This window comes from Oncorhynchus clarkii, chromosome 3 (assembly GCF_045791955.1).
Source record: "Oncorhynchus clarkii lewisi isolate Uvic-CL-2024 chromosome 3, UVic_Ocla_1.0, whole genome shotgun sequence".
Classification (NCBI taxonomy): Eukaryota; Metazoa; Chordata; class Actinopteri; order Salmoniformes; family Salmonidae; genus Oncorhynchus; species Oncorhynchus clarkii.
Window position 1 is genome coordinate 22,103,937 of NC_092149.1, and position 24,641 is coordinate 22,128,577.

Here is a 24,641-nt window from a genome sequence, read left to right on the forward strand (position 1 = left end):
TTTGAAGACAGCTGGTGAGGATAATGATCTGTGGAGAGTGCAGCAATGTGACAATGGAGATGCAGGAATCTGGTTGGAACGTCAGAGGAATCCTCATGGAGCACCAGGACTTCCCCTGTGTGCTGTTAGCTACACTTAGACACACAGGCCCTACAGGGAGTGTTCGTGTGTGTGTGTGTGTGTGTGTGTGTGTGTGTGTGTGTGTGTGTGTGTGTGTGTGTGTGTGTGTGTGTGTGTGTGTGTGTGTGTGTGTGTGTGTGTGTGTGTGTGTGTGTGTGTGTGTGTGTGTGTGTGTGTGTGTGTGTGTGTGTGTGTGTGTGTGTGTGTGCAGGGAATGACTTGACTGGGATGTTTGCTGCCTATCTCATTGGGGATTACTTAGTGTGGTGAAATGGGCTGTGATAGAGAGACAGGCTGTGATAGACAGACAGAGAGGCAGGCTGTGATAGACAGACAGAGAGACAGGCTGTGATAGACATACAGAGAGACAGGCTGATAGACAGACAGAGAGACAGGCTGTGATAGACAGACAGAGAGACAGGCTGTGATAGACAGACAGAGAGACAGGCTGTGATAGACAGACAGAGAGACAGGCTGTGATAGACAGACGAGAGACAGGCTGTGATAGGCAGACAGAGAGACAGGCTGTGATTGACAGACAGAGAGGCAGGCTGTGATAGACATACAGAGAGACAGGCTGTGATAGACATACAGAGAGACAGGATGTGATTGACAGACAGAGAGGCAGGTGGCAGGTGATCCACCACATACCTTTAGTTATTACTACTGTATATGAGAGGAGAAGTGGGGAGAATCACAGGAAGTTGAAAAGCCCATGTTTGGATGGGATTAATTAATTCAGCATGTGAGCCAACTGTCTCTCATGGGATTTTCTTAGCAGAGGGAATAAAACATTTTTCTGATCCTAAATACTAGTTTTGCTTGTTTGAGTGTGTATGTGTGCGTACATGTGTGTGTGTTTGATAAGCAAAGGGGAATCAAAATGTTAATGTCTTGATCCCAGACCATGAAGAAGCAATAGCAACGCCATGTTGACACACACACACACACCAGCACGCACACACACGTCACACATTACCCAGATTCTATCAGACCAGACATAAATTACCTGCCAAGCGCACACAATCAGTTATTGCCACCAGAAACCCGTGCAAGTATGCAAAATTACTTCCAAAGCATTATAGAATATTTTAAAGCCATTTTATATCTAGTTTTGTTATATATATATTTGAGATATGAGCAGGGGGTATTATTACAAATCACACAATCAGACATTCATCATGATATATTAGACTGGGGTGATGCAGGCGAGGAGTGACACATTATTTAATTTACCCTGTTTTCTATTCTGGCTACACATTTCATGACGGAAACAAATTGTGCATTTGCAGCATCTGCAAGATTGTTTTTCAGTGTTTTTTGTAATGATGAATGCTGTTGAAAAAAAAAAATAATAATAATTTGTTTGGTATATCTTGTTTCTTTCTCCCCATGGATTTATCGTAGCTTTAGACACAGCAGCCGAGGAGGTGGGGAGGAGGAGGAAAATGAGGAAGATGAGGAGGAGGCTACACAGAGATATCTGAAAGTCATTTGACTTCAGAGTGAACTTCAAAAGAAGGCTTGGGTTGTTTGTCCCAGGGGGGATATGGAGTCTATTTCAGTCTCCTCTCTGGCTGTATTCTTCTTCAACCCCCTTTCTCTTCCTCCTCCTCTCCTGCCCTCTGTTCTCTGACCCCTGGTGTTGCCATGGGGACACAGTGTGATGTATAATTCACTACTGAACTTCACACCCAGGGCTACCTGTGTGTGTGTGTGTGTGTGTGTGTGTGTGTGTGTGTGTGTGTGTGTGTGTGTGTGTGTGTGTGTGTGTGTGTGTGTGTGTGTGTGTGTGTGTGTGTGTGTGTGTGTGTGCGCGCTTGCGTGCGTGTGCTTGCCTGCGTATAAGTGGGTGTGTGACCTTCATTCCTGGGCGACCTGGAATGGAAGGCCAGCCAGGAGCCACACCGGTTGTATAGTGTGAAACTGTTGTCTCAATGCCAGGAGTGTCAGTGTTTGAAGGTATGAAGGTTGTTGTGTGCGTTGGTGCATGTGTGTGAAGGCCTTTTGAAATGGAGCCTCTCGCTGCAGTAGGTCTCTCAGGTGTTCTCTGATGTAGAATGTCAGGGCCACCAGGCAGTCACCATTTTATAGAAAGAGCAATGTGTCCATCCGCCTGTTTCGTGCTGTTACCGTTGTGACTACACTGGAGGAGTGGAGGAGAGGGAATCCAATCATCTAGGTCCTGGAGTGTAAATACAGTACACACCCCCACTATTTCCTATCATTCCCTCTCCTCCATCTACCTTCCCTCCCTGTCTTTCTCCCTCCGTCCCTTTCCTCCGTCTACCTTCCCTCCCTGTCTTTCTCTTTCCATCCCTCTCCTCCATCTACCTTCCCTCCCTGCCTTTCTCCCTCCGTCCCTTTCCTCCGTCTACCTTCCCTCCCTGTCTTTCTCCCTCCATCCCTCTCCTTCCTCTACCTTCCCTCCCTGTCTTTCTCTTTCCATCCCTCTCCTCCATCTACCTTCCCTCCCTGTCTTTCTCTTTCCATCCCTCTCCTTCCTCTACCTTCCCTCCCTGTCTTTCTCTTTCCATCTCTCTCCTTCCACTACCTTCCCTCCCTGCCTTTCTCCCGCCATCCCTCTCCTTCCTCTACCTTCCCTCCCTGTCTTTATCTTTCCATCCCTCTCCTTCCTCTACCTTCCCTCCCTGTCTTTCTCTTTCCATCCCTCTCCTTCCTCTACCTTCCCTCCCTGTCTTTCTCTTTCCATCCCTCTCCTTCCACTACCTTCCCTCCCTGTCTTTCTCTTTCCATCCCTCTCCTCCATCTATCTTCCCTCCCTGTCTTTCTCTTTCCATCCCTCTCCTTCCTCTACCTTCCCTCCCTGTCTTTCTCTTTCCATCCCTTTCCTCCATCTACCTTCCCTCTCTGTCTTTCTCTTTCCATCCCTCTCCTTCCTCTACCTTCCCTCCCTGTCTTTCTCTTTCCATCCCTTTCCTCCATCTACCTTCCCTCCCTGTCTTTCTCTTTCCATCCCTCTCCTTCCTCTACCTTCCCTCCCTGTCTTTCTCTTTCCATCCCTCTCCTCCATCTACCTTCCCTCCCTGTCTTTCTCTATCCATCTCTCTCCTTCCTCTACCTTCCCTCCCTGTCTTTCTCTTTCCATCTCTCTCCTTCCTCTACCTTCCCTCCCTGTCTTTCTCTATCCATCCCTCTCCTTCATCTACCTTCCCTCCCTGTCTTTCTCTTTTCATCTCTCTCCTTCCTCTACCTTCCCTCCCTGTCTTTCTCTTTCCATCCCTCTCCTTCCTCTACCTTCCCTCCCTGTCTTTCTCTTTTCATCTCTCTCCTTCCTCTACCTTCCCTCCCTGTCTTTCTCTTTCCATCCCTCTCCTTCCTCTACCTTCCCTCCCTGTCTTTCTCTTTCCATCCCTCTCCTCCATCTACCTTCCCTCCCTGTCTTTCTCTTTCCATCCCTCTCCTTCCTCTACCATTCCTCCCTCCCTTTATCCCTCCCTCCCTCTCCTCCCTCTACCTTCCCTCCCTGTCTTTCTCTCTCCATCTCTCTATCATTCAGATGAACCTACAGCCAGACAACCCATATACTGTAACTACCCCATCAGTCTATTATTCTGGTCTTTTTATGATGATTAGATCTCTCCTCCCTGCTCCTGCCCTGCGTTAACCTCACAGTCCCCCCTACACACACACACACACCTCACAGCACCCGCAGTGTAAATGATAGGCTCTCAGTGTGTCTGGGATATTGGTCTCTCCTCTCTGTGACATAGCCTATTGTTTACAGGTCAGATTAGTCTGTAAATTATAGTGTTAGACTGTGAGGAAGCCTGGCTCAACCTCCCTCTCTCCTGGAAGCCTGGGTCTGTTCTGGCATAGGGACATGTTAACTACTCCCTGCCCTGCGTCACCCTGCCCACACACACACACACACACACACACACACACACACACACACACACACACACACACAGGGGGCTGGCAAAAGGGGGAGGAAGTCTTGGCTGTTTTAGCTAAATGCTATAATGAACCAGTCTCACCACCTGGGAGGACAGCTAGCTAAATGCCACCAGACTCATTAAAACTAGCTGGCTCTGCAGTGCCAGCACATGCACACACACACACACACACACACACACACACACACACACACACACACACACACACACACACACACACACACACACACACACACACACACACACACACACACACACACTGTGCACACACACACTCAGTTCACACACAATACTGTATCAGTCTAGGGAGCGGTGTCCTTGATGTTAGATGTAGTGTATGGAGATGGTCTGTTGTAGCTTTGAGTATGTCTGATTGGTATTCTGATAGCCCTGGTCCTGTTGGTACCCAGGGTCCATGTCAAAGAGCACCTCAGGCAAGACCTGCTCCGCTTTGCACCAGCTTTTCTCTCATCTTATGGAGCCTCAGTGGAGGGCATTCAATGATAAAGTTAACATATAATGTTTCTTTTCCCACTTGTTGTTCCTTACAGTGTGTGTGTGTGTTCTCTCCTGCAGGTCTGGCACGGGCTAAGTCAGTCCCCAGCCACACCTACTCCAATGAGGTGGTGACCCTGTGGTACCGCCCCCCTGATGTCCTCCTGGGATCCACAGACTACTCCACCTGCCTGGACATGTGGTGGGTAGTACCACTGACTTTTAACCCCTGACCCCCTACCTCTTGCCACATCCCTCTCCACAACCTGGAGAATACTTCCTCCTCTAGATCAGATGAGGTGTGAACCCCACAGAGAGCCACAGACAGCTTTGTGAATGTGTTCCATAGGGAGGAGAGGTCGAGACCTGGCCATGTCTCTATCTGGGGTTGATGAGAAGCTGGGAGACCTGATCTGGCTGAGTCTGAGGCTCAGTATGGACAGACAGGGGAATTTACTGTGGACATGGACAGATAGAGGCCTTCCTGTGGCGACAGACACACAGCTTTAGTCCTGTATATGGACAGGGGTCTTTCAGAACTGCCGTCCAGGCTGTGAAATGAACCGTGACCACATCGATCTGGACAGGCAGTCCTCGAGTACGCCCCTTTCCAAGGACCCGAGCTGCATCCCACCGCGGGCAATTAAAGCATAGTGGGGGAGAGGGAGAGGCAGGGGGTTAGGTTGGCAGTAGAGCAGGTGGACAAATCCTTAGGGCACCTTTCCACTCCACCGAGACTGGAGCCACTCAACATAGAAAGACCTATACCGTCACTTAGAAAGCAGTGTTCCATGAACAGGCAGCGCTCACATCGACCGCAGTGTGCTCAGTGCTGGGTCACTGGTTTGAGTAACAGTCTGTCCCATATCCGTCAAACCACTAAAAGGTTAAAGGATCAGATCATCTGGAAGACAGGAGGAAAGGGAAGAATAGGGTGGAACAGAACAGGGATTCTTCCTTTAGTCTATTTTTATGTCTGTTATCGCCTCAGTGAGCCTGCCGTTTCACCAGGCACCTGTCAGTCAAGCTGACACTGTGGACAATGACAGACAGCCCAGCCAGACAGACAAAGAGAGGTGTGAGAGGAAGTGGTTGAATCCCTGTCGTTTTCACACTGTTATTAGCAGGTTTATCCCTCTCCCTGCGAAGCCAAACCTCTGTATCTGATTAAACACCAGTCTCTATATAAAGATCTAAGAAATATCTGAACAGTTTGCTGATGAAAATGTATTGTTCCATCCAGCACCTACTTCTATCCATTGGACTTTTAGAAATGTATAGGGCTCTTCCTGGTCTATAGGTACGCTATGGAGACGGATGAAGTTTTCAAAAAGGAATTAAGGTGTGTGGTGTGTTAAGGGGGATGAAAATTATGCTGGTGCTTGTCTCTCTCTTTCTCCCTCCCTCCCTCCCTCTCTCTCTCTCCCTCTCTATTTCTATTCATTCATCTTTCTGTATTATCTGTGTGGCTGCTCAACCATAGCTGGGTCATGCAGAGATGGAGGAAAAGAGGGAGTGAGTAGTGTGCACTGGGCCAGAAAGTGAATCTGTCAGGAAACAATAGTTCTCTGACAAATGGGCTCTGACACCTGTTTAAACCTACACACACATACACACCACTCTCCATAACTGGCCACCTCTCTTTCTCCATCCCGCTCTCCTTCTCTCTCCACTGGACATCCCATTATCCAACCATCACCACCTCAGATGCCACACAGAGTTAGTCTTCTGAACAAACACTTTACTGAAGCTGAATCCTCTAGGAAATCAAGACATCCACCATAGATTTAGATGGAAATTAAGATATTCCCCAAGAGTGAACCATTTGCCTTTCAAAATATACTGTGCTCTTCTACAAAGCCATTTGAGTACACTATTTATTAAATCATGATGAATTGTAGTTGTGGAGGCTAGTATTCTTCATAGAGGGGTTCAAATGTTTACTGCTGATGGCTCTGGAGCTCTCCAACTCTGTTGATGCTGTCTGTGTGTCTCTAATGGGGATGCTGTCTGTGTGTCTCTAATGTGGATGCTGTCTCCGTGTCTCTAATGGGGATGTTGTCTGTCTGTCTCTAATGTGGATGCTGTCTGTCTGTCCCTAATGAGGATGCTGTCTGGCTGTCTCTAATGTGGATGCTGTCTGTGTCTCCCCAGGGGTGTGGGCTGCATCTTCATCGAGATGATCCAAGGAGTGGCAGCTTTCCCTGGGATGAAGGACATCCAGGATCAGCTGGAGAGGATATTCCTGGTGAGTCAGCTGTGTGTTTGTGTGCGTGCGTATAGTCTCACTTTGAGCACTTTTTAATTTATTTAACCTTTATTTAACTAGGCAAGTCAGTTAAGAAGAAATTCGTATTTACAATGACGGACTACCAAAAGGCAAAAGGCCTCCTGCCGGGATTGGGGCTGTGATTGAAAATAAAAAATATAGGCTAAAACACACATCACGACAAGAGGCACCACAACACTACAGAAAGAGAGACATAAGACAACAACACATCATGGCAGCAACACATGACAACAACACGGTAGCAACACAACATGGCAGCAGCACAACATGGTAGCAGCACAAAACATGGTACAAACATTATTGGGCACAGCCAACTCCACAAAGGGCAAGAAGGTAGAGAAAACAATATACCATGCGAAGCAGCCACAACTGTCAGTAAGAGTGTCCATGATTGAGTCTTTGAATGAAGAGATGGAGATAAAACTGTCCAGTTTGAGTGCTTTTTTCAGCTCGTTCCAGTCACTAACTGCAGTAAACTGAAAAGAGGAGCGACCCAGGGATGTGTGTGCTTTGGGGACCTTTAACAGAATGTGACTGGCAAAACAGGTGTTGTATGTGGAGGATGAGGCCTGCAGTAGATAGGGGGGAGTGAGGCCTAAGAGGGTTTTATAAATAAGCATTGGGTATACTGAGATGACCAGTTTACAGAGGAGTATAGAGTGCAGTGATGTGTCCTATAAAAAGCATTGGTGGCAAATCTGATGTCTGAATGGTAAAGAAGACAACAACATTGACGAATACGCTGATTCGGTGAGCGAGTTCATTAGAACGTGCGTTGAAGATGTCGTTCCCATAGCAACGATTAAAACATTCCCAAACCAGAAACCGTGGATTGATGGCAGCATTCGCGTGAAACTGAAAGCCCGAACCACTGCTTTTAATCAGGGCAAGGTGACCGGAAACATGACCGAATACAAACAGTGAAACTATTCCCTCCGCAAGGCAATCAAACAAGCTAAGCGTCAGTATAGAGACAAAGTAGAATCTCAATTCAACGGCTCAGACACAAGAGGTATGTGGCAGGGTCTACAGTCAATCACGGATTACAAAAAGAAAACCAGCCCCGTCACGGACCAGGATGTCTTGCTCCCAGACAGACTAACTTTTTTTTTTGCCCGCTTTGAGGACAATATAGTGCCACTGACACGGCCCGCAACTAAAACATGCGGAATCTCCTTCACTGCATCCGACGTGAGGAAAACATTTAAACGTGTCAACCCTCGCAAGGCTGCAGGCCCAGACGGCATCCCCAGCCGTGCCGAGTTGGCTGGTGTGTTTACGGACATATTCAATCAATCCCTATCCCAGTCTGTTGTTCCCACATGCATAAAGAGGGCCATCATTGTTCCTGTTCCCAAGAAAGCTAAGGTAACTGAGCTAAACGACTACCGCCCTGTAGCACTCACTTCTGTCATCATGAAGTGCTTTGAGAGACTAGTCAAGGACCATATCACCTCCACCCTACCTGACACCCTAGACCCACTCCAATTTGCTTACCGCCCAAATAGGTCCACAGACGATGCAATCTCAACCACACTGCACACTGCCCTAACCCATCTGGACAAGAGGAATACCTATGTGAGAATGCTGTTCATCGACTACAGCTCGGCATTTAACACCATAGTGCCCTCCAAGCTCGTCATCAAGCTCGAGACCCTGGGTCTCAACCCCGCCCTGTGCAACTGGGTACTGGACTTCCTGACGGGCCGCGCCCAGGTGGTGAGGGTAGGCAACAACATTTCCACCCCGCTGATCCTCAGCACTGGGGCCCCACAAGGGTGCGTTCTGAGCCCTCTCCTGTACTCCCTGTTCACCCACGACTGCGTGGCCACGCACGCCTCCAACTCAATCATCAAGTTTGCGGACGACACAACAGTGGTAGGCTTGATTACCAACAACGACGAGACGGCCTACAGGGAGGAGGTGAGGGCCCTCGGAGTGTGGTGTCAGGAAAATAACCTCACACTCAACGTCAACAAAACTAAGGAGATGATTGTGGACTTCAGGAAACAGCAGAGGGAACACCCCCCTATCCACATCGATGGAACAGTAGTGGAGAGGGTAGTAAGTTTTAAGTTCCTCGGCGTACACATCACAGACAAACTGAATTGGTCAACCCACACAGACAGCATCGTAAAGAAGGCGCAGCAGCGCCTCTTCAACCTCAGGAGGCTGAAGAAATTCGGCTTGTCACCAAAAGCACTCACAAACTTCTACAGATGCACAATCGAGAGCATCCTGTCGGGCTGTATCACCGCCTGGTACGGCAACTGCTCCGCCCACAACCGTAAGGCTCTCCAGAGGGTAGTGAGGTCTGCACAATGCATCACCGGGGGCAAACTACCTGCCCTCCAGGACACCTACACCACCCGATGTCACAGGAAGGCCATAAAGATCATCAAGGACAACAACCACCCGAGCCACTGCCTGTTCACCCCGCTATCATCCAGAAGGCGAGGTCAGTACAGGTGCATCAAAGCTGGGACCGAGAGACTGAAAAACAGCTTCTATCTCAAGGCCATCAGACTGTTAAACAGCCACCACTAACATTGAGTGGCTGCTGCCAACACACTGACTCAACTCCAGCCACTTTAATAATGGGAATTGATGGGAAATGATGTCAAATATATCACTAGCCACTTTAAACAATGCTACCTAATATAATGTTTACATACCCTACATTATTCATCTCATATGTATATGTATATACTGTACTCTATATCATCTACTGCATCTTTATGTAATACATGTATCACTAGCCACTTTAACTATGCCACTTTGTTTACATGCTCATCTCATATGTATATACTGCACTCAATACCATCTACTGTATCTTGCCTATGCCGCTCTGTACCATCACTCATTCATATATCTTTATGTACATATTCTTTATCCCCTTACACTTGTGTCTATAAGGTAGTAGTTTTGGAATTGTTAGCTAGATTACTTGTTGGTTATTACTGCATTGTCGGAACTTGAAGCACAAGCATTTCGCTACACTCGCATTAACATCTGCTAACCATGTGTATGTGACAAATATAATTTGATTTGATTTGATTTGCTCGAGAGCACCCTTACCTGCTTATCTATAAATTACCTCTCCTTGATCTAGCATGGGTAGGATGGTCATCTGAATCAGGGTTAGTTTGGCAGCTGGGGTGAAAGAGGAGTGATTACGATAGAGGAAACCAAGTCTAGATTTAACCTTAGCCTGTAGCTTGGATATGTGCTGAGAGATGGATAGTGTACCGTCTAGCCATACTCCCAAGTACTTGTATGAGGTGACTACCTCAAGCTCTAAACCCTCCGAGGTAGTAATCACACCGGTGGGGAGAGGGGCAATCTTCTTACCAAACCACATGACCTTTGTTTTGGAGGTGTTCAGAACAAGGTTCAGGGTAGAGAAAGCTTGTTGGACAATAAGAAAGCTCTGCATATAAATGGATGAGAGAGCTTCCTACTGCCTGAGCTATGTTGTTGATATAAATTGAGATGAGTGTGGGGCCTAGGATCGAGCCTTGGGGTACTCCCTTGGTGACAGGCAGTGGCTGAGACATCAATGTCCTGACTTTATACACTGCACCTTTTTTTAAAAAAAATTTTTTACCTTTATTTAACTAGGCAAGTCAGTGAAGAACAAATTCTTATTTACAATGCCGGTTTGGAACAGTGGGTTAACTGCCTTGTTCAAGGGAAGAACGACAGATTTTTTACCTTGAATCATTGTTGACTGACCAATTGACTGCGTTTACTGTTTACTTGCGTACTTGTGTACTTGAGCAGTAAGCTTTGGCTCTTGATCTAATCAGCATGAGGTCTGTGGCCCTCTTTAACTCTGGGTCAGGTAGCTATTCAATTCTTCCGCTAGGTGCTTATTAAAGGAACCAGTGATTAGGGATTAATAGGGATGGCAGATAGATTGATAGATATATTTCTGAACAGGACTCAGGGCCTGACTGCATCAATATTTTATGGCTGTGTGAGGTCTCATGAATCCCATAATCGGCTCCTCTGTCCTCTATAATTCCCCCCATCGGCAGAATTGAAGTGGAGTGATAATGTGAGGAATTCATATTCATTCATCCTCTGAAATGAGTTAATAATGAATGCAGACAATTACTGAGATGAGAGGATGGGAGAGAGAAAGAGAGGAATGAAGAAAGAGAGACATATAGAGAGAAAGAGAGGGATGAAGAAAGAGAGAAAGAGAGGGATGAAGAAAGAGAGACATATAGAGAGAAAGAGAGGGATAAAGAAAGAGAGACATAGAGAGAAAGAGAGGGATAAAGAAAGAGAGACATATAGAGAGAAAGAGAGGGATGAAGAAAGAGAGACATATAGAGAGAAAGAGATGGATAAAGAAAGAGAGACATACAGAGAGAAAGAGAGGGATGAAGAAAGAGAGACATATATAGAGAAAGAGAGGGATGAAGAAAGAGAGACATATAGAGAGAGAGAGGGATAAAGAAAGAGAGACATATAGAGAGAAAGAGAGGGATGAAGAAAGAGAGACATATATAGAGAAAGAGAGGGATAAAGAAAGAGAGACATATAGAGAGAAAGAGAGGGATGAAGAAAGAGAGACATATATAGAGAAAGAGAGGGATAAAGAAAGAGAGACATATAGAGAGAAAGAGAGGGATGAAGAAAGAGAGACATATATAGAGAAAGAGAGGGATGAAGAAAGAGAGACATATAGAGAGAAAGAGAGGGATGAAGAAAGAGAGACATATAGAGAGAAAGAGAGGGATGAAGAAAGAGAGACATATAGAGAGAAAGAGAGGGATGAAGAAAGAGAGACATATATAGAGAAAGAGAGGGATAAGAAAGAGAGACATATAGAGAGAAAGAGAGGGATGAAGAGAGACATATAGAGAGAAAGAGAGGGATGAAGAAAGAGAGACATATAGAGAGAAAGAGAGGGATGAAGAAAGAGAGACATATAGAGAGAAAGAGAGGGATGAAGAAAGAGAGACATATAGAGAGAAAGAGAGGGATAAAGAGAGACATATAGAGAGAAAGAGAGGGATGAAGAAAGAGAGACATATAGAGAGAAAGAGAGGGATAAAGAGAGAGACATAGAGAGAAAGAGAGGGATGAAGAAAGAGAGACATATATAGAGAAAGAGAGGGATGAAGAAAGAGAGACATATAGAGAGAAAGAGAGGGATAAAGAAAGAGAGACAGAGAGAAAGAGAGGGATGAAGAAAGAGAGACATATAGAGAGAAAGAGAGGGATGAAGAAAGAGAGACATATAGAGAGAAAGAGAGGGATGAAGAAAGAGAGACATATAGAGAGAAAGAAAGGGATGAAGAAAGAGAGACAAAGGTCAGTGGAGTCAGGTGTGAAGACGGAGACAAAGCGGTTCGGTTTGTTTTGCCGAGGGCTGTCGGGGATAAGTGTGTGGGTGCGTGTGCGTCTGTGTGTGTCTGTCTGTGTGTGTTTGTATGTCTGTGTGAATCGGTGTGTGTAGGGAGTATGCCTCAGGCAGGGAATCTTACACAAAGCAACCTAGGAGGACAGATCGAGATACTGTATAAAAACATTTTATTGATTGTCTGTTTTGCCAAAGAGAAAATTGGGGCTGTCTGCTCTCCTCACATTTGTAAGATTCCCCCCCAAAACCCCAGCCCTCTCTGCCACCTGCATCCATCCAGTACACCCCTTGAACACACAGACACAAAGAGAGAGGGGTAGAGGGGAAAAAAGGAAAAAAGGGGAGAGACCCAGTAGTGGGATGGCCTGTCGCCAGCTTGGGTATCGATGGAGGTACACCTGCAACCCTGTTGGCCTGGCTGCAGGGGATCTGTGTGCCCTTTAGCAGGTTGCAGGTGGAGCAGAGAAGGATAGGGGGGCAGAGCAAGCGGTGGAAGTGGGTTTGGGGGGAGGATGGAGAAGGGGAAGGCAGGGGTGGAAGGGGATTGGGGAGGGGAGGTCTGTCTGACTGTCTGGGGTAAAATGAAAATGTTATCCAATGGAGATAAGGGTTTTATTCAGCAAACATGAGGATATGAAGAGGAGAGGAGGGGGGAGAGGGATAGGCAGGGAGGAGAGTAGAGAGGAGAGACAGAGGAGTGGAGGATAAGGGTGAGAAGAGAGGAGAATAGAGGCGAGGAGAGGAGCATAGAGGAGAGGAGAGGAGAGGAGGAGAGAGGAGGGGTTGGTGGGATAAAGTCTGACAGGTCTATATTGTGTTCTGATTATCCTCTCCTTACTCTCTCCACATTATGAAGACCTTTTGAATCCCCTGTATTAACAGGATCACACCTGTGTAGTTAATAGCATGGCCCACACAGCCCCTGTAAGCCATACACATGAGGAGGCCAGAGATGTGCTTAAACTAGGCTTACAGTCTTACCTTGACTGTAGAATCATTATTATTTCTCTGAGGTAATAACACCTCTGATCATCACAATGCCAATGCCCACACATTCACACAATTTGCTTTTCATGTGTTTATTGATTCAGCATTTCTCATACTCCAGATGGCAATAATTAGTGTTTGGACATTCAAACATTAACTGGCCTTTTGAGGCGTGATGAACATGATCAGCATACATTTGAAGAATTGAACACGTTTAATAAGAGAGTTTGCTTCACTTGTAAATACACACACAATATTATGTATAGGCTACATGTCCTCATGGACCAGGATGGACATGGACTCACCCAACGCATTGAACCAAAATGGCACCACACTGAGACAACTCTAACTGTATTGCATTGGCTAAGAAGTACTGACCCGTCAAATTGAGCCGCTCATATTTTCTCCCACCCCAATCACGTCTCGTCCTGTTGTGTGTCTGTGTACTCTGCTGTCAGCTAGAGGAAGAAAAGACAGATAGAGAAATACACCTGGAAAAATGTCCACCAGTCTGCTTGGCCTGGCAGCTAGACGGTCAGTTAGTGTAACAAACAGCTCCACCTGTCAGAGTTAGCCTGACACATGGAAACCATGTGTTTGATGTTTTTTATACCATTCCACTACTTCCGCTCCAGCCATTACCACGTGCCCGTCCTCCCCAATTAAGGTGCCACCATCCTCCTGTGGTTGGTACGTGGATGTGTGTGGGCGCCGTCTTTCGGTCTGTCAGTGGAGAGATTATGTTGAGTCCCGCCCCTCTAATAGGCCAGTGTGTTTGTGAAGGGGAGAGAAAGGTCACCTAGCATCCCTGTCTGATAGGTACTCAGTCTGCCAAAAGTCAGTTGTCATTTTGAAAAAAGTTAGACCCACACTAACACCCTGGTCATTTCCCTGTAAAAAGTTAGACCCACACTAACACCCTGGTCATTTCCCTGTAAAAAGTTAGACCCACACTAACACCCTGGTCATTTCCCTGTAAAAGGACCCACGAGCACCAACATGTGAAGTTCATGTCAAATTAGTTGTGATATTAAAGCTAAGAGTCTATATATTTTTTCTTAATTAAAGCATATACATTTTTCAACCATTTGGAATAAGCAAAGGCTTTGATTTCTTGTCAAACAGATGGAAAATTGTTCTTAGAAAACGTCTACCAGAAAAAAGTCTTAAAAGGTATAAGAAATATATCAAAACAAACTAAACAAAACAAACTAAGGATAAGAAACATTGCCTTGTGTCTTGAAATATTGTTACCAAAAGCCCAAATATCTTTAAGATATTTTCAAATGTCTCTTCCTCATGAGGAGGGACGATAACAAAAGTTAGTTATAGTGTTTTCTACTGATATCAATTTTGTTTATGAATTATTAAGTGATTAAACTCAAAATTGGTAACAGAATTTCTGAAATATTTTAACGGGAATTTCTGAAATTGAATTGGCTACAATGGGAAATCATAGTAGTCACGAACAACAGCTGGGTTCACAAGTTTGGACAGCACAGTACAGTACAGTAAAGTAGAGTATAGTTCATTACTGCATACAGTAGAACACACGAGTTGAGTAAACTATAATGTACAGTATTGTACTGTACTGAACAAACTTTACTGTACTCAACTGTACTGTACTGAACTCTATTCTACTCAACTCTGATGTTATATGTTGTGCTGTAATGAATTCAACATAGCTCTACTGTGCTGTAATGAATTCAACATAGCTCTACTGTGCTGTAATGAATTCAACATAGCTCTACTGTGCTGTAATGAATTCAACATAGCTCTACTGTGCTGTAATGAATTCAACATGCTCTACTGTGCTGTAATGAATTCAACATAGCTCTACTGTGCTGTAATGAATTCAACATAGCTCTACTGTGCTGTAATGAATTCAACATAGCTCTACTGTGCTGTAATGAATTCAACATGGCTCTACTGTGCTGTAATGAATTCAACATAGCTCTACTGTGCTGTAATGAATTCAACATAGCTCTACTGTGCTGTAATGAATTCAACATAGCTCTACTGTGCTGTAATGAATTCAACATAGCTCTACTGTGCTGTAATGAATTCAACATAGCTCTACTGTGCTGTAATGAATTCAACATAGCTCTACTGTGCTGTAATGAATTCAACATAGCTCTACTGTGCTGTAATGAATTCAACATAGCTCTACTGTGCTGTAATGAATTCAACATAGCTCTACTGTGCTGTAATGAATTCAACACGGCTCTACTGTGCTGTAATGAATTCAACATGGCTCTACTGTGCTGTAATGAATTCAACATGGCTCTACTGTGCTGTAATGAATTCATCATGGCTCTACTGTGCTGTAATGAATTCAACATGGCTCTACTGTGCTGTAATGAATTCATCATGGCTCTACTGTGCTGTAATGAATTCAACATGGCTCTACTGTGCTGTAATGAATTCAACATAGCTCTACTGTGCTGTAATTTGATGTCCAAAGTTGTGCAACATAGTGCAACATAGTCTTTGATTGGTTCTGATTTGGTCTTGTTTGGGGGCGGAGCTCATTAACAATAATAGCCCGTGTGTAGAATAATACCCAAATATGCAAAAGAGGATAATGTTCCACCTTTGTGTACCTATTTAGGATACATCACCATGAAGAGAATGGCATTCATGTCCATAATTATTCATTTATGTTTAATACAGATCAGGGACCCATGATGAAATTCCATTACCGGGTGTAAATCCACTTCACTTACTGTAGTTCAATAACCAAAAGATATTTGTGTCATGTCTTAGTTGACCTCCCAGTCTTTCTGCAGACATCGTCAAATCTTCATTCGCAGCAGATATTTAAGACTTTTTGTAAAACGTGGACACCACATTTTTTTTTTTTACAGAAATTCTGTTACCAAAGTTTGGATCTGCACTCTTCTTCCAGTGAATGTGTTTTTGTAAAATGTTCATTGTAAATTGTTAAAAGTAGTCCTTGTGCATAGAGTTATATGGTTTGTTAAACTTTGCAATCAATGGTTTTTCTTTGGCATACATTTTAAGTGAAGAATGTGAGTCTCAGCACAATTCTGTTACTGTGTAATTTATCCACCTTTTCACACTATGTAGCCAAGCTGAAGGCCTATACTTCACTAGCCGGCTCATCCATCTACGATATTCACTGGAACCATGATGGTGTATGGGCTATCAGTTGGTGTATGGGCTGTTACTATGTGTTGTGAAGCCAATTTGTTTGTTTGCAGCTAAAAACCAAAGGTATCTCTACTGCTTCCCTGAACGAAGAAGAAGCCAATCTCCAGCAGTGCCATTCTAATGATCCGTAACCGAATTAAAGCTATCCCCTTTGTTACCTTGCTTTATCCCCGTCGTTGCCATGCTTTATCCCATCCCCACAGAGCTCCATGGGCAAGTGTGTGTGAGCTGAGAGCAGTCAACTAAAAGCTGTTATTCATTCAAAGCTGCTTCCAAAGCCCTGGCTATCCTGAACAGAGAGCCTGTGGGTGTTTATGCCATGTGTTGCTCTTTTCCTGGTCCTGAGACGTGAGTGGGCTCGGCTGACTGACTGGCTGGCTGGCTGGCTGGCTGGCTGACTGGCTGACTGGCTAGCAGGCTGTTTCTCCGATCCCTCTGTTCGTCTAAATTAGATATGCGTGCTATGAGCCCAGGCGCATTGTAACTGGTTAACTGAGTGTCACTCTGCTCAAGATTACATCCCCAGGAAGACCAGTTGGAATGTGGACAGGTCTATCTGTAGGAAAGGCTGTCAGAGCAGAGGTGTGTGTGTTTACTGAAAACAATGAGCCTTTCTCCTTGCATTAGTGTGATGGACAAAGCTGTCACCTCTGTCACCTAGGGAATGACACGTCAACACACACACACACACACACACACACACACACACACACACACACACACACACACACACACACACACACAGCAAGGACAGCATATCCTATGGATAATGTAACAGTTCATATTATTGAGTAAATAGCAAGTGTTGATGATACAAACACACCATACTGTCGGCACAGGGAATTGAAACTGAAAACCACATGTGAGTGGCTTTGTCTGATCAATATGTGTGGCTGTAATTGACTGTACGTGTGTGGGGCTATGTTGGACTGAACATACAGTTGAAGTCGGAAGTTTACATACAGTTTAGCCAAATACATTTAAACTCAGTTTTTCACAATTCCTGACATTTAATACTAGTAAAACTAGATCACCACTTTATTTTAAGACTGTGAAATGTCAGAATAATAGTAGAGGGTGTCACGTTCTGACCATAGTTCTTTTGTGTTTTCTTTGTTTTAGTGTTGGTCAGGACGTGAGCTGAGTGGGCATTCTATGTTGTATGTCTAGTTTGTCTATTTCTATGTTTGGCCTGATATGGTTCTCAATCAGAGGCAGGTGTTAGTCATTGTCTCTGATTGGGAACCATATTTAGGTAGCCTGTTTTGTGTTGGGTTTTGTGGGTGGTTGTTTCCTGTCTATGCACCAGATAGGACTGTTTTGGTTTTTCACATTTGTTGTTTTGTAGTAATTATGGTCTTCATTAAACATGTTGAACTCTAACCACGCTGCGCTTTGGTCCGATCCTTCGTCCACCGAAGAAAACCGTTAGAGGGAATGATTTATTTCAGCTTTTATTTCTTTCATCACATTCCCAGTGGGTCAGAAGTTAACATACACTCAATTAGTATTTGGTAGCATTGCCTTTAAATTGTTTAACTTGGGTCAAATGTTTCAGGTATCCTTCTACAAGCGTCCCACAATAAGTTGGGTGAATTTTGGCCCATTCCTCCTGACAGAGCTGGTGTAACTGAGTCAGACGTGTGCCTCCTTGCCAGCACACGTTTTTTTCAGTTCTGGCCACACATTTTCTATAGGATTGAGGTCAGGGCTTTGTGATGGCCACTCCAATACCTTGACTTTGTTGTCCTTAAGCCATTTTGAGACAACTTTGGAAGTATGCTTGGGGTCATTGTCCATTTGGAAGACCCATTTGTGACCAAGCTTTAACTTCCTGACTGATGTCTTGAGATGTTGCTTCAATATTTCCACAATTTCCGTCTTCACGATGCCATCAATTTTGTGAAGTGCACCAGTCTCTCCTGCAGCAAAGCACCCCCACAACATGATGCTGCCATCCCGTGCTTCACGGTTGGGATGGTGTTCTTCAGCTTGCAAGCCTCCCCTTTATTCCTCGAAACATAATGATGGTCTTTATGGCCAAACAGTTCTATTTTTGTTTCATCAGACCAGAGGACATTTTTAAGATATTTGTCCCCATGTGCAGTTGCAAACCATAGTCTGTCTTTTTTAGGGCAGTTTTGGAGCAGTGGCTTCTTCCTTGCTGAGCGGCCTTTCAGGTTATGTCGATATAGGACTCGTTTTACTGTGGATATATATATACTTTTGTACCTGTTTCCTCCAGCATCTTCACAAGGTCCTTTGCTGTTGTTCTGGGATTGATTTGCACGTTCATCTCTAGGAGACAGAATGCGTCTCTTTCCTGAGCGGTGTGACGGCTGCGTGGTCCCACGGTGTTTACACTTGCGTACTGTTGTTTATACAAATGAACGTGGTACCTTCAGGCGTTTGAAAATTGCTCCCAAGGATGAACCAGACCTGTGGAAGTCGACAATTTTTTTTCTCTTGGTCTTGGCTGATTTCTTTTGATTTTCCCATGATGTCAAGCAAAGAGGCACTGAGTTTGAAGGTAGGTCTTGAAATGCATCCACAGGTACACCTCCAATTGACTCAAATTATGTAAATTAGCCTATCAGAAGCTTCTAAAGACATGACATCATTTTCTGGAATTGTCCAAGCTGTTTAAAGGCACAGTCAACTTAGTGTATGTGAACTTCTGACCCACTGGAATTGTGATTCAGTGAATTATAAGTGAAATAATGTCTGTAAACTATTTTTGTAAAATTTACTTGTGTCATGCACAAAGTAGATGTCCTAACCGACTTGCCAAAGCTATAGTTTGTTAACAAGAAATTTGTGTAGTGGTTGAAAAACTCCTACCTAAGTGTATGTGAACTTCCAACTTCAACTGTATGTGTACAATATGTGCTTTGTCTGTCTTAACATGTGTGTGTTTGTCTTTCTGAACATGTGTGTCAGTGTTTGTGCAGGCGGTCAGAGGAGAGGATGCTGGTTACATCCAGGGAGATGAAGTAATATGATTTTAGTGTGAGACATAAGCTACTGCATTCACACACACACACACTCACACATATACACAAACACATACACACACACTCACACATACATATACACACACACACACACACGCACACACACACACACACACACACACACATACACACACATACACAAACACTCACACACACACACATACACAAACACTCACACACACATACACACACACTCACACACATACATACACACATACATACACACACACACACAGTCATATGAGTTTAGTGTGAGAAGTCAGCCACTGCATACACACACACACACACGCACACACAGTATTATGAGTTTGGTTTTGAGGCATAAGCCACTGCACACAACTCAGTCAGATTAGGGAGAGAGAGAGGGGCTGCCGCCTGCCCCTGGGTAAATAAATTATGTCATTCCAGAAACAGCCGCTGTCTTGGCAGCGGCCTGACCACTCAACGTAACTGTGTGGAGAGTGAATGCAGTCTCTCCTGTCGGAACTTACTGAACACATACTAACCACATTCTACCCTGTGTGAGTAGAGGCTGATCCCTGTGGTTCTGATCCATGGGGTGACCTTTATCTCCTGACCCCTGGCTGGACGTGACCATGTTCATTAGTGCACATTGTAGCAAACGTTTGCATACCTGTTGAAAAACCGTACAGTCCCTCCCCTGACCACTAACTCACAGCCCTCTCTAACTCTTGAAACAAGTAGCCACCTGCCCCCAACTCTTCCTGACTCTCTGACCCTGCAGAGAGCAGAGGCAGCGGATGGGTCCCCATTGTTTATAAGCTACCCTGTTTGCACCTCTGGAGCTCTCCAGTTACATGCCACACCCAGTGACCTCTGATTGGGGCATTTGACCATCCATCACCACTTTTGACCCTGCCCAGCTGCATCTCCTCAGGGCATCTGTCCAATAGGCAGGTGGGACCGGGACAAGTTTAAAAGCACAGTCCAGCCCAGTCCTGGACCAATCTTCAAAAAGCTGTGGCAGAGTCAGGGGTCAGGTGTGAAGACAAAGAGACAAAGCAGTTTGTTTTTCCCGAGGGCTGTCGGGGATAATTGTGTGTGGGTTTAAAAAACATTACAAAACAAACATTTCGCCGGTCCCCACAAGGAAAGATGCTATGCTAGGCTTAAGCCTTCCGCATGCTTCGGAACGACTGGAGCCTAGCCAAACTCGGATAAGCGAACCGAACGAGTGTGCTCGCATACTCGCTTAAAAGACCTTCGCTTGAAAAATGAGAAAAAAGTGGCAATAGTTCTGTTAGTCCATCTTGAGACACCGAAGCCAGTATACACTTCCTTAAAATAGTCCGAATACATCTAAAATGAAAGCTAGACAAACCCCAAATTGCTCACTTTGCCCTCAGGGGGTTCCTGGCATATTTTGTCATATGGTTTGGGAATGCCCAGGGGTGTTACGCTTCTGGAATTGTCTTACTGACATAATGGGTAGAAATGTATCATGTTCACCATTTATTTTATTGTTAAACGATGGCACTACTTCAGACCTATCTGTCAAACAGCGACATATTCGGCAGGCTGGATTAACTGCAGCCAGAAAAATGATGTCTCGTGTTGCCAGGCTCCTCATTCGGTAAGCGGACAGCAGTGGCTGCTGTCATTCATGGACATTATAAACATGGAAATATCTGTAGGATGCATGCATGGGGAAACATATTTGCTCTTTCATCAAGGTATGACTGTAAAAAGACTGCTATTGTGAACCACTAATCTAACTTTGGGTTGGGAAGTTCTGTGGGACGGGGGTGGGATGGGAACTGTTTGTTTGTTCGGTCTTGTCACTTGTTTTTCTGTCCATGTACACCTTACTAAAAACAATAAAAACATTTGATCAACAACAAAAAAAGAATGAATCCAAGATAACTCAAGAAATCTGTCATTGTTTGTGAAGTTTTTGCTAAGATTTTACTCGTGCAATGTTACATCTAACTAAGATGATTGGTTCAGCATTTCTCAGTTGAAGAAATTAGCATGAAAACGATTAGTCTCTCGTTGAATGACAACAAACACTTAATTGAGGAATCCCTACTGTTGACCAGTCACCGACGAAAGGGCGTAGACTTTGGCTACCAACTTCAGCTCGCCTCGAGAAAAATAGTTGTGTGCACGAACTGACAAAAAAAACCTTGCCAAAGATCAAAATTAACAAAAACGTCACAAAATGTCGTCATAATGTGCACAAACTGTTTTGAACTGTTTTGGATGGGAAGCATGCAGACACCTTTAGGGGTTAGGTTTAGGGTGGGGGAGGGACTGCGTGCCTTTTAGCAGGTAGCATGTGGTGCGGAGAAGAATAGGAGGGGAGGAGATGTCACGCCTGCTCCCCCTCTGTGGCGCTCGAGGGCACAGGCTGCCCATCATTACGCACACCTGTCACCATCGTTATGCGCATCAGCGCTTCATTGGACTCACCTGGACTCCAATACTTTATTCATGTCCTCCTCTATATCTGTCTATTCCTCAGTTTGATCCCAGTGTCAGCATTTAATGTCGTTATGTTTCCCCTGTCCAGACACTGTCCGTGTTTTGTTTCATGTCTGTTATTTATTAAATATTAACTCCCTGTATTTGCTTCTCGTCCCCCAGCGTCTGTCCTCACAGGAGCAAGTGGTGGAAGGGTGTTTGGGGGGAGGAGGGGTAAGGAGAAGGGAGGGGTGGAAGGGGGGTTGTGGGGAGGAAGGGGGTGGGGGCTGTCTAATTGTCTGGGGTAAAATTAAAATGTTATCCAGTGGAGATAAGGGTTTTCTTCAGCAAACACCCCTGGGGTGCCTAGGTGGTCCAGATATGAGGAGGAGATGGAAGAGGAGGATATTTGGAGAGGAGAGGAGGAGGGGAGAGGACAGGAGGCAGAGGAGGAGAGAGGAGGGGTTGGTGGGATAAAGTCTGACAGGTCTATATTGTGTTCTGATTATCCTCACCTTACTCTCTCCACATTATGAAGACCTTTTGAATCCCCTGTATTAACAGGATCACACCTGTGTAGTTAATAGCATGGCCCACACAGCCCCTGTAAGCCATACACATGAGGAGGCCAGAGATGTGCTTAAACTAGGCTTACAGTCTTACCTTGACTGTAGAATCATTATTATTTCTCTGAGGTAATAACACCTCTGATCATCTCAATGCCAATGCCCACACATTCACACAATTTGTTTTTCATTTGTTATGAATATGATTAGCATACATTTGAGGAATTGAACACGTCAAATTCAGCCATTTATAATTTCTCCCACCCCAATCACGTCTCGTCCTGTTGTGTGTCTGTGTACTCTGCTGTCAGCTAGAGGAAGAAAAGACAGATAGAGAAATACATCTGGAGTTAGCATATTTCATTCCTGGTCTATTTTTTCTTCGGAATCAAATCAGCTAAAGGCTGTTATTTATTCAAAGTCGTTGCTTTATATGAATGTCAGTGTTCTGTTGTAATCTTCCAAAGCCCTGGCTATCCTGAACAGAGAGCATCTGTGTGTTTATGCTCAAGTGTTGCTATTTACCTGGTCCTGACACGTGACCATGGCTCCCTATGGGCTGACTGACTGACTGACTGGCTGACTGGCTGACTGACTGGCTGACTGACTGGCTGGCTGGCTGACTGGCTGGATGACTGACTGACTGACTGGCTGGCTGGCTGACATGCTGACTGGCTGACTGGCTGGCTGGCTGGCTGGCTGACATGCTGACTGGCTGACTGACTGGCTGGCTGACTGGCTGACTGGCTGGCTGACTGGCTGGCTGACTGACTGGCTGGCTGACTGGCTGGCTGGCTGGCTGACTGACTGGCTGACTGACTGGCTGGCTGACTGGCTGGCTGACTGGCTGACTGGCTGGCTGACTGGCTGGCTGACTGGCTGGCTGGCTGACTGGCTGGCTGGCTGACTGGCTGGCTGACTGGCTGACTGACTTGCTGACTGGCTGGCTGACTGGCTGACTGGCTGACTGGCTGGCTGACTGGCTGACTGGCTGCTAGTTACAGCAGGCTGGGTCTCCATTCCCTTTGTTCCATCTGAATTAAATATGTGCTTTACGAGCCCATGCCCAGTGTAGCTGGTTAACTGAGTGTCACTCTGCTCAAGATTACATCCCCCAGAAGAACATTAGGAATATGGACAGGTCTATCTGTAGGAAAGGCTGTCAGAGCAGGTGTGTGTGTGTGTGTGTGTGTGTGTGTGTGTGTGTGTGTGTGTGTGTGCGCGCGCAAATGTGTGTGTTTGTTTGTCTGAACATGTGTGTGTTTGTCTGTCTGAACATGTGTGTCGGTGTTTGTGCAGGCGGTTAGAGGAGAGGATGCTGGTTAAACCAGAGAATACAGGTTGAATTATTCCTAAACTAGGTACTTATCTCTACATCCAGGGAGATGAAGTAATATGAGTTTAGTGTGAGACATAAGCTACTGCACACACACACACACACACACACACTCACACTCACACATACACACACTCAGACATATACACACACTCGCACATACACACACTCACACATTCACACATACACACACACACACACTCACACATACACACACACACACTCACACAATACACACACACACACACACTCACACATACACACTCACACATACAAACACACACCCACAGTAATATGAGTTTGGTTCGAGGCGTAAGCCACTGCACACAACTCAATCTGATCTGAAACAGAGAGGTGGCTGCCACCTGCCGCTGGGTAAATAAATGATGTCATTCCAGAAACAGCCGCGGTGGCGGCAACGGCCTGACCACCCAATGTGACTGAGCATCTGTCAAGCCCCAGTGGAGAGTGAACTTGGTCTCTCGGGTCAGAGCTTACTAACCATATTCCACCCAGTGTGAGTGGGAGAAGAGGCTGATCCATGTGGTTCTGATCTGTGGGGTGACTAACCCCTGTCCCCTGGTTGGTCATGACCCTGGGTCGTGTTCATTAAGGTACATCAAAATGCAGAGCAACTGACAACAAAAAGCTCATGTAGTACCTCTAATTTTTACTCTGTTTCTGACTATTTTCCTCCATTCCATTTCTACTGAGCATGGCCATGATCTGCTGAGCTGGGGTTGTGTTTTCTCTCTCTCTCTATGGGTGAGAGGTAGCCTAGCGGTTTAGAGCATTGGACCAAAATATTGCTGGTTTGAATCTCTAAGCCGGCAAGGTGGAAAAATGTGTATTTTTCCCCTTGAGCAAGGCAGGCCACTGATGATGTGGATGTCGATTAAGGCAGCTCCCTGCACCTCTCTGATTTAGAGGGGTTGTGT

General features: G+C 45.3%; 1 protein-coding gene across 2 annotated transcripts in view; it reads left to right on the forward strand.

The window, feature by feature from the left end:
- LOC139390826 (cyclin-dependent kinase 14-like) overlaps window positions 1-24,641 on the forward strand; it is a 211,148-nt gene that overhangs the window by 95,988 nt on the left and 90,519 nt on the right. For both annotated transcript variants that reach the window (XM_071138227.1, XM_071138233.1), the window contains 2 exons: window positions 4,617-4,737; window positions 6,690-6,783. In XM_071138227.1, the coding sequence (XP_070994328.1) occupies window positions 4,617-4,737; window positions 6,690-6,783 (215 nt within the window). The remainder of the gene's footprint in view (window positions 1-4,616; window positions 4,738-6,689; window positions 6,784-24,641) is intronic.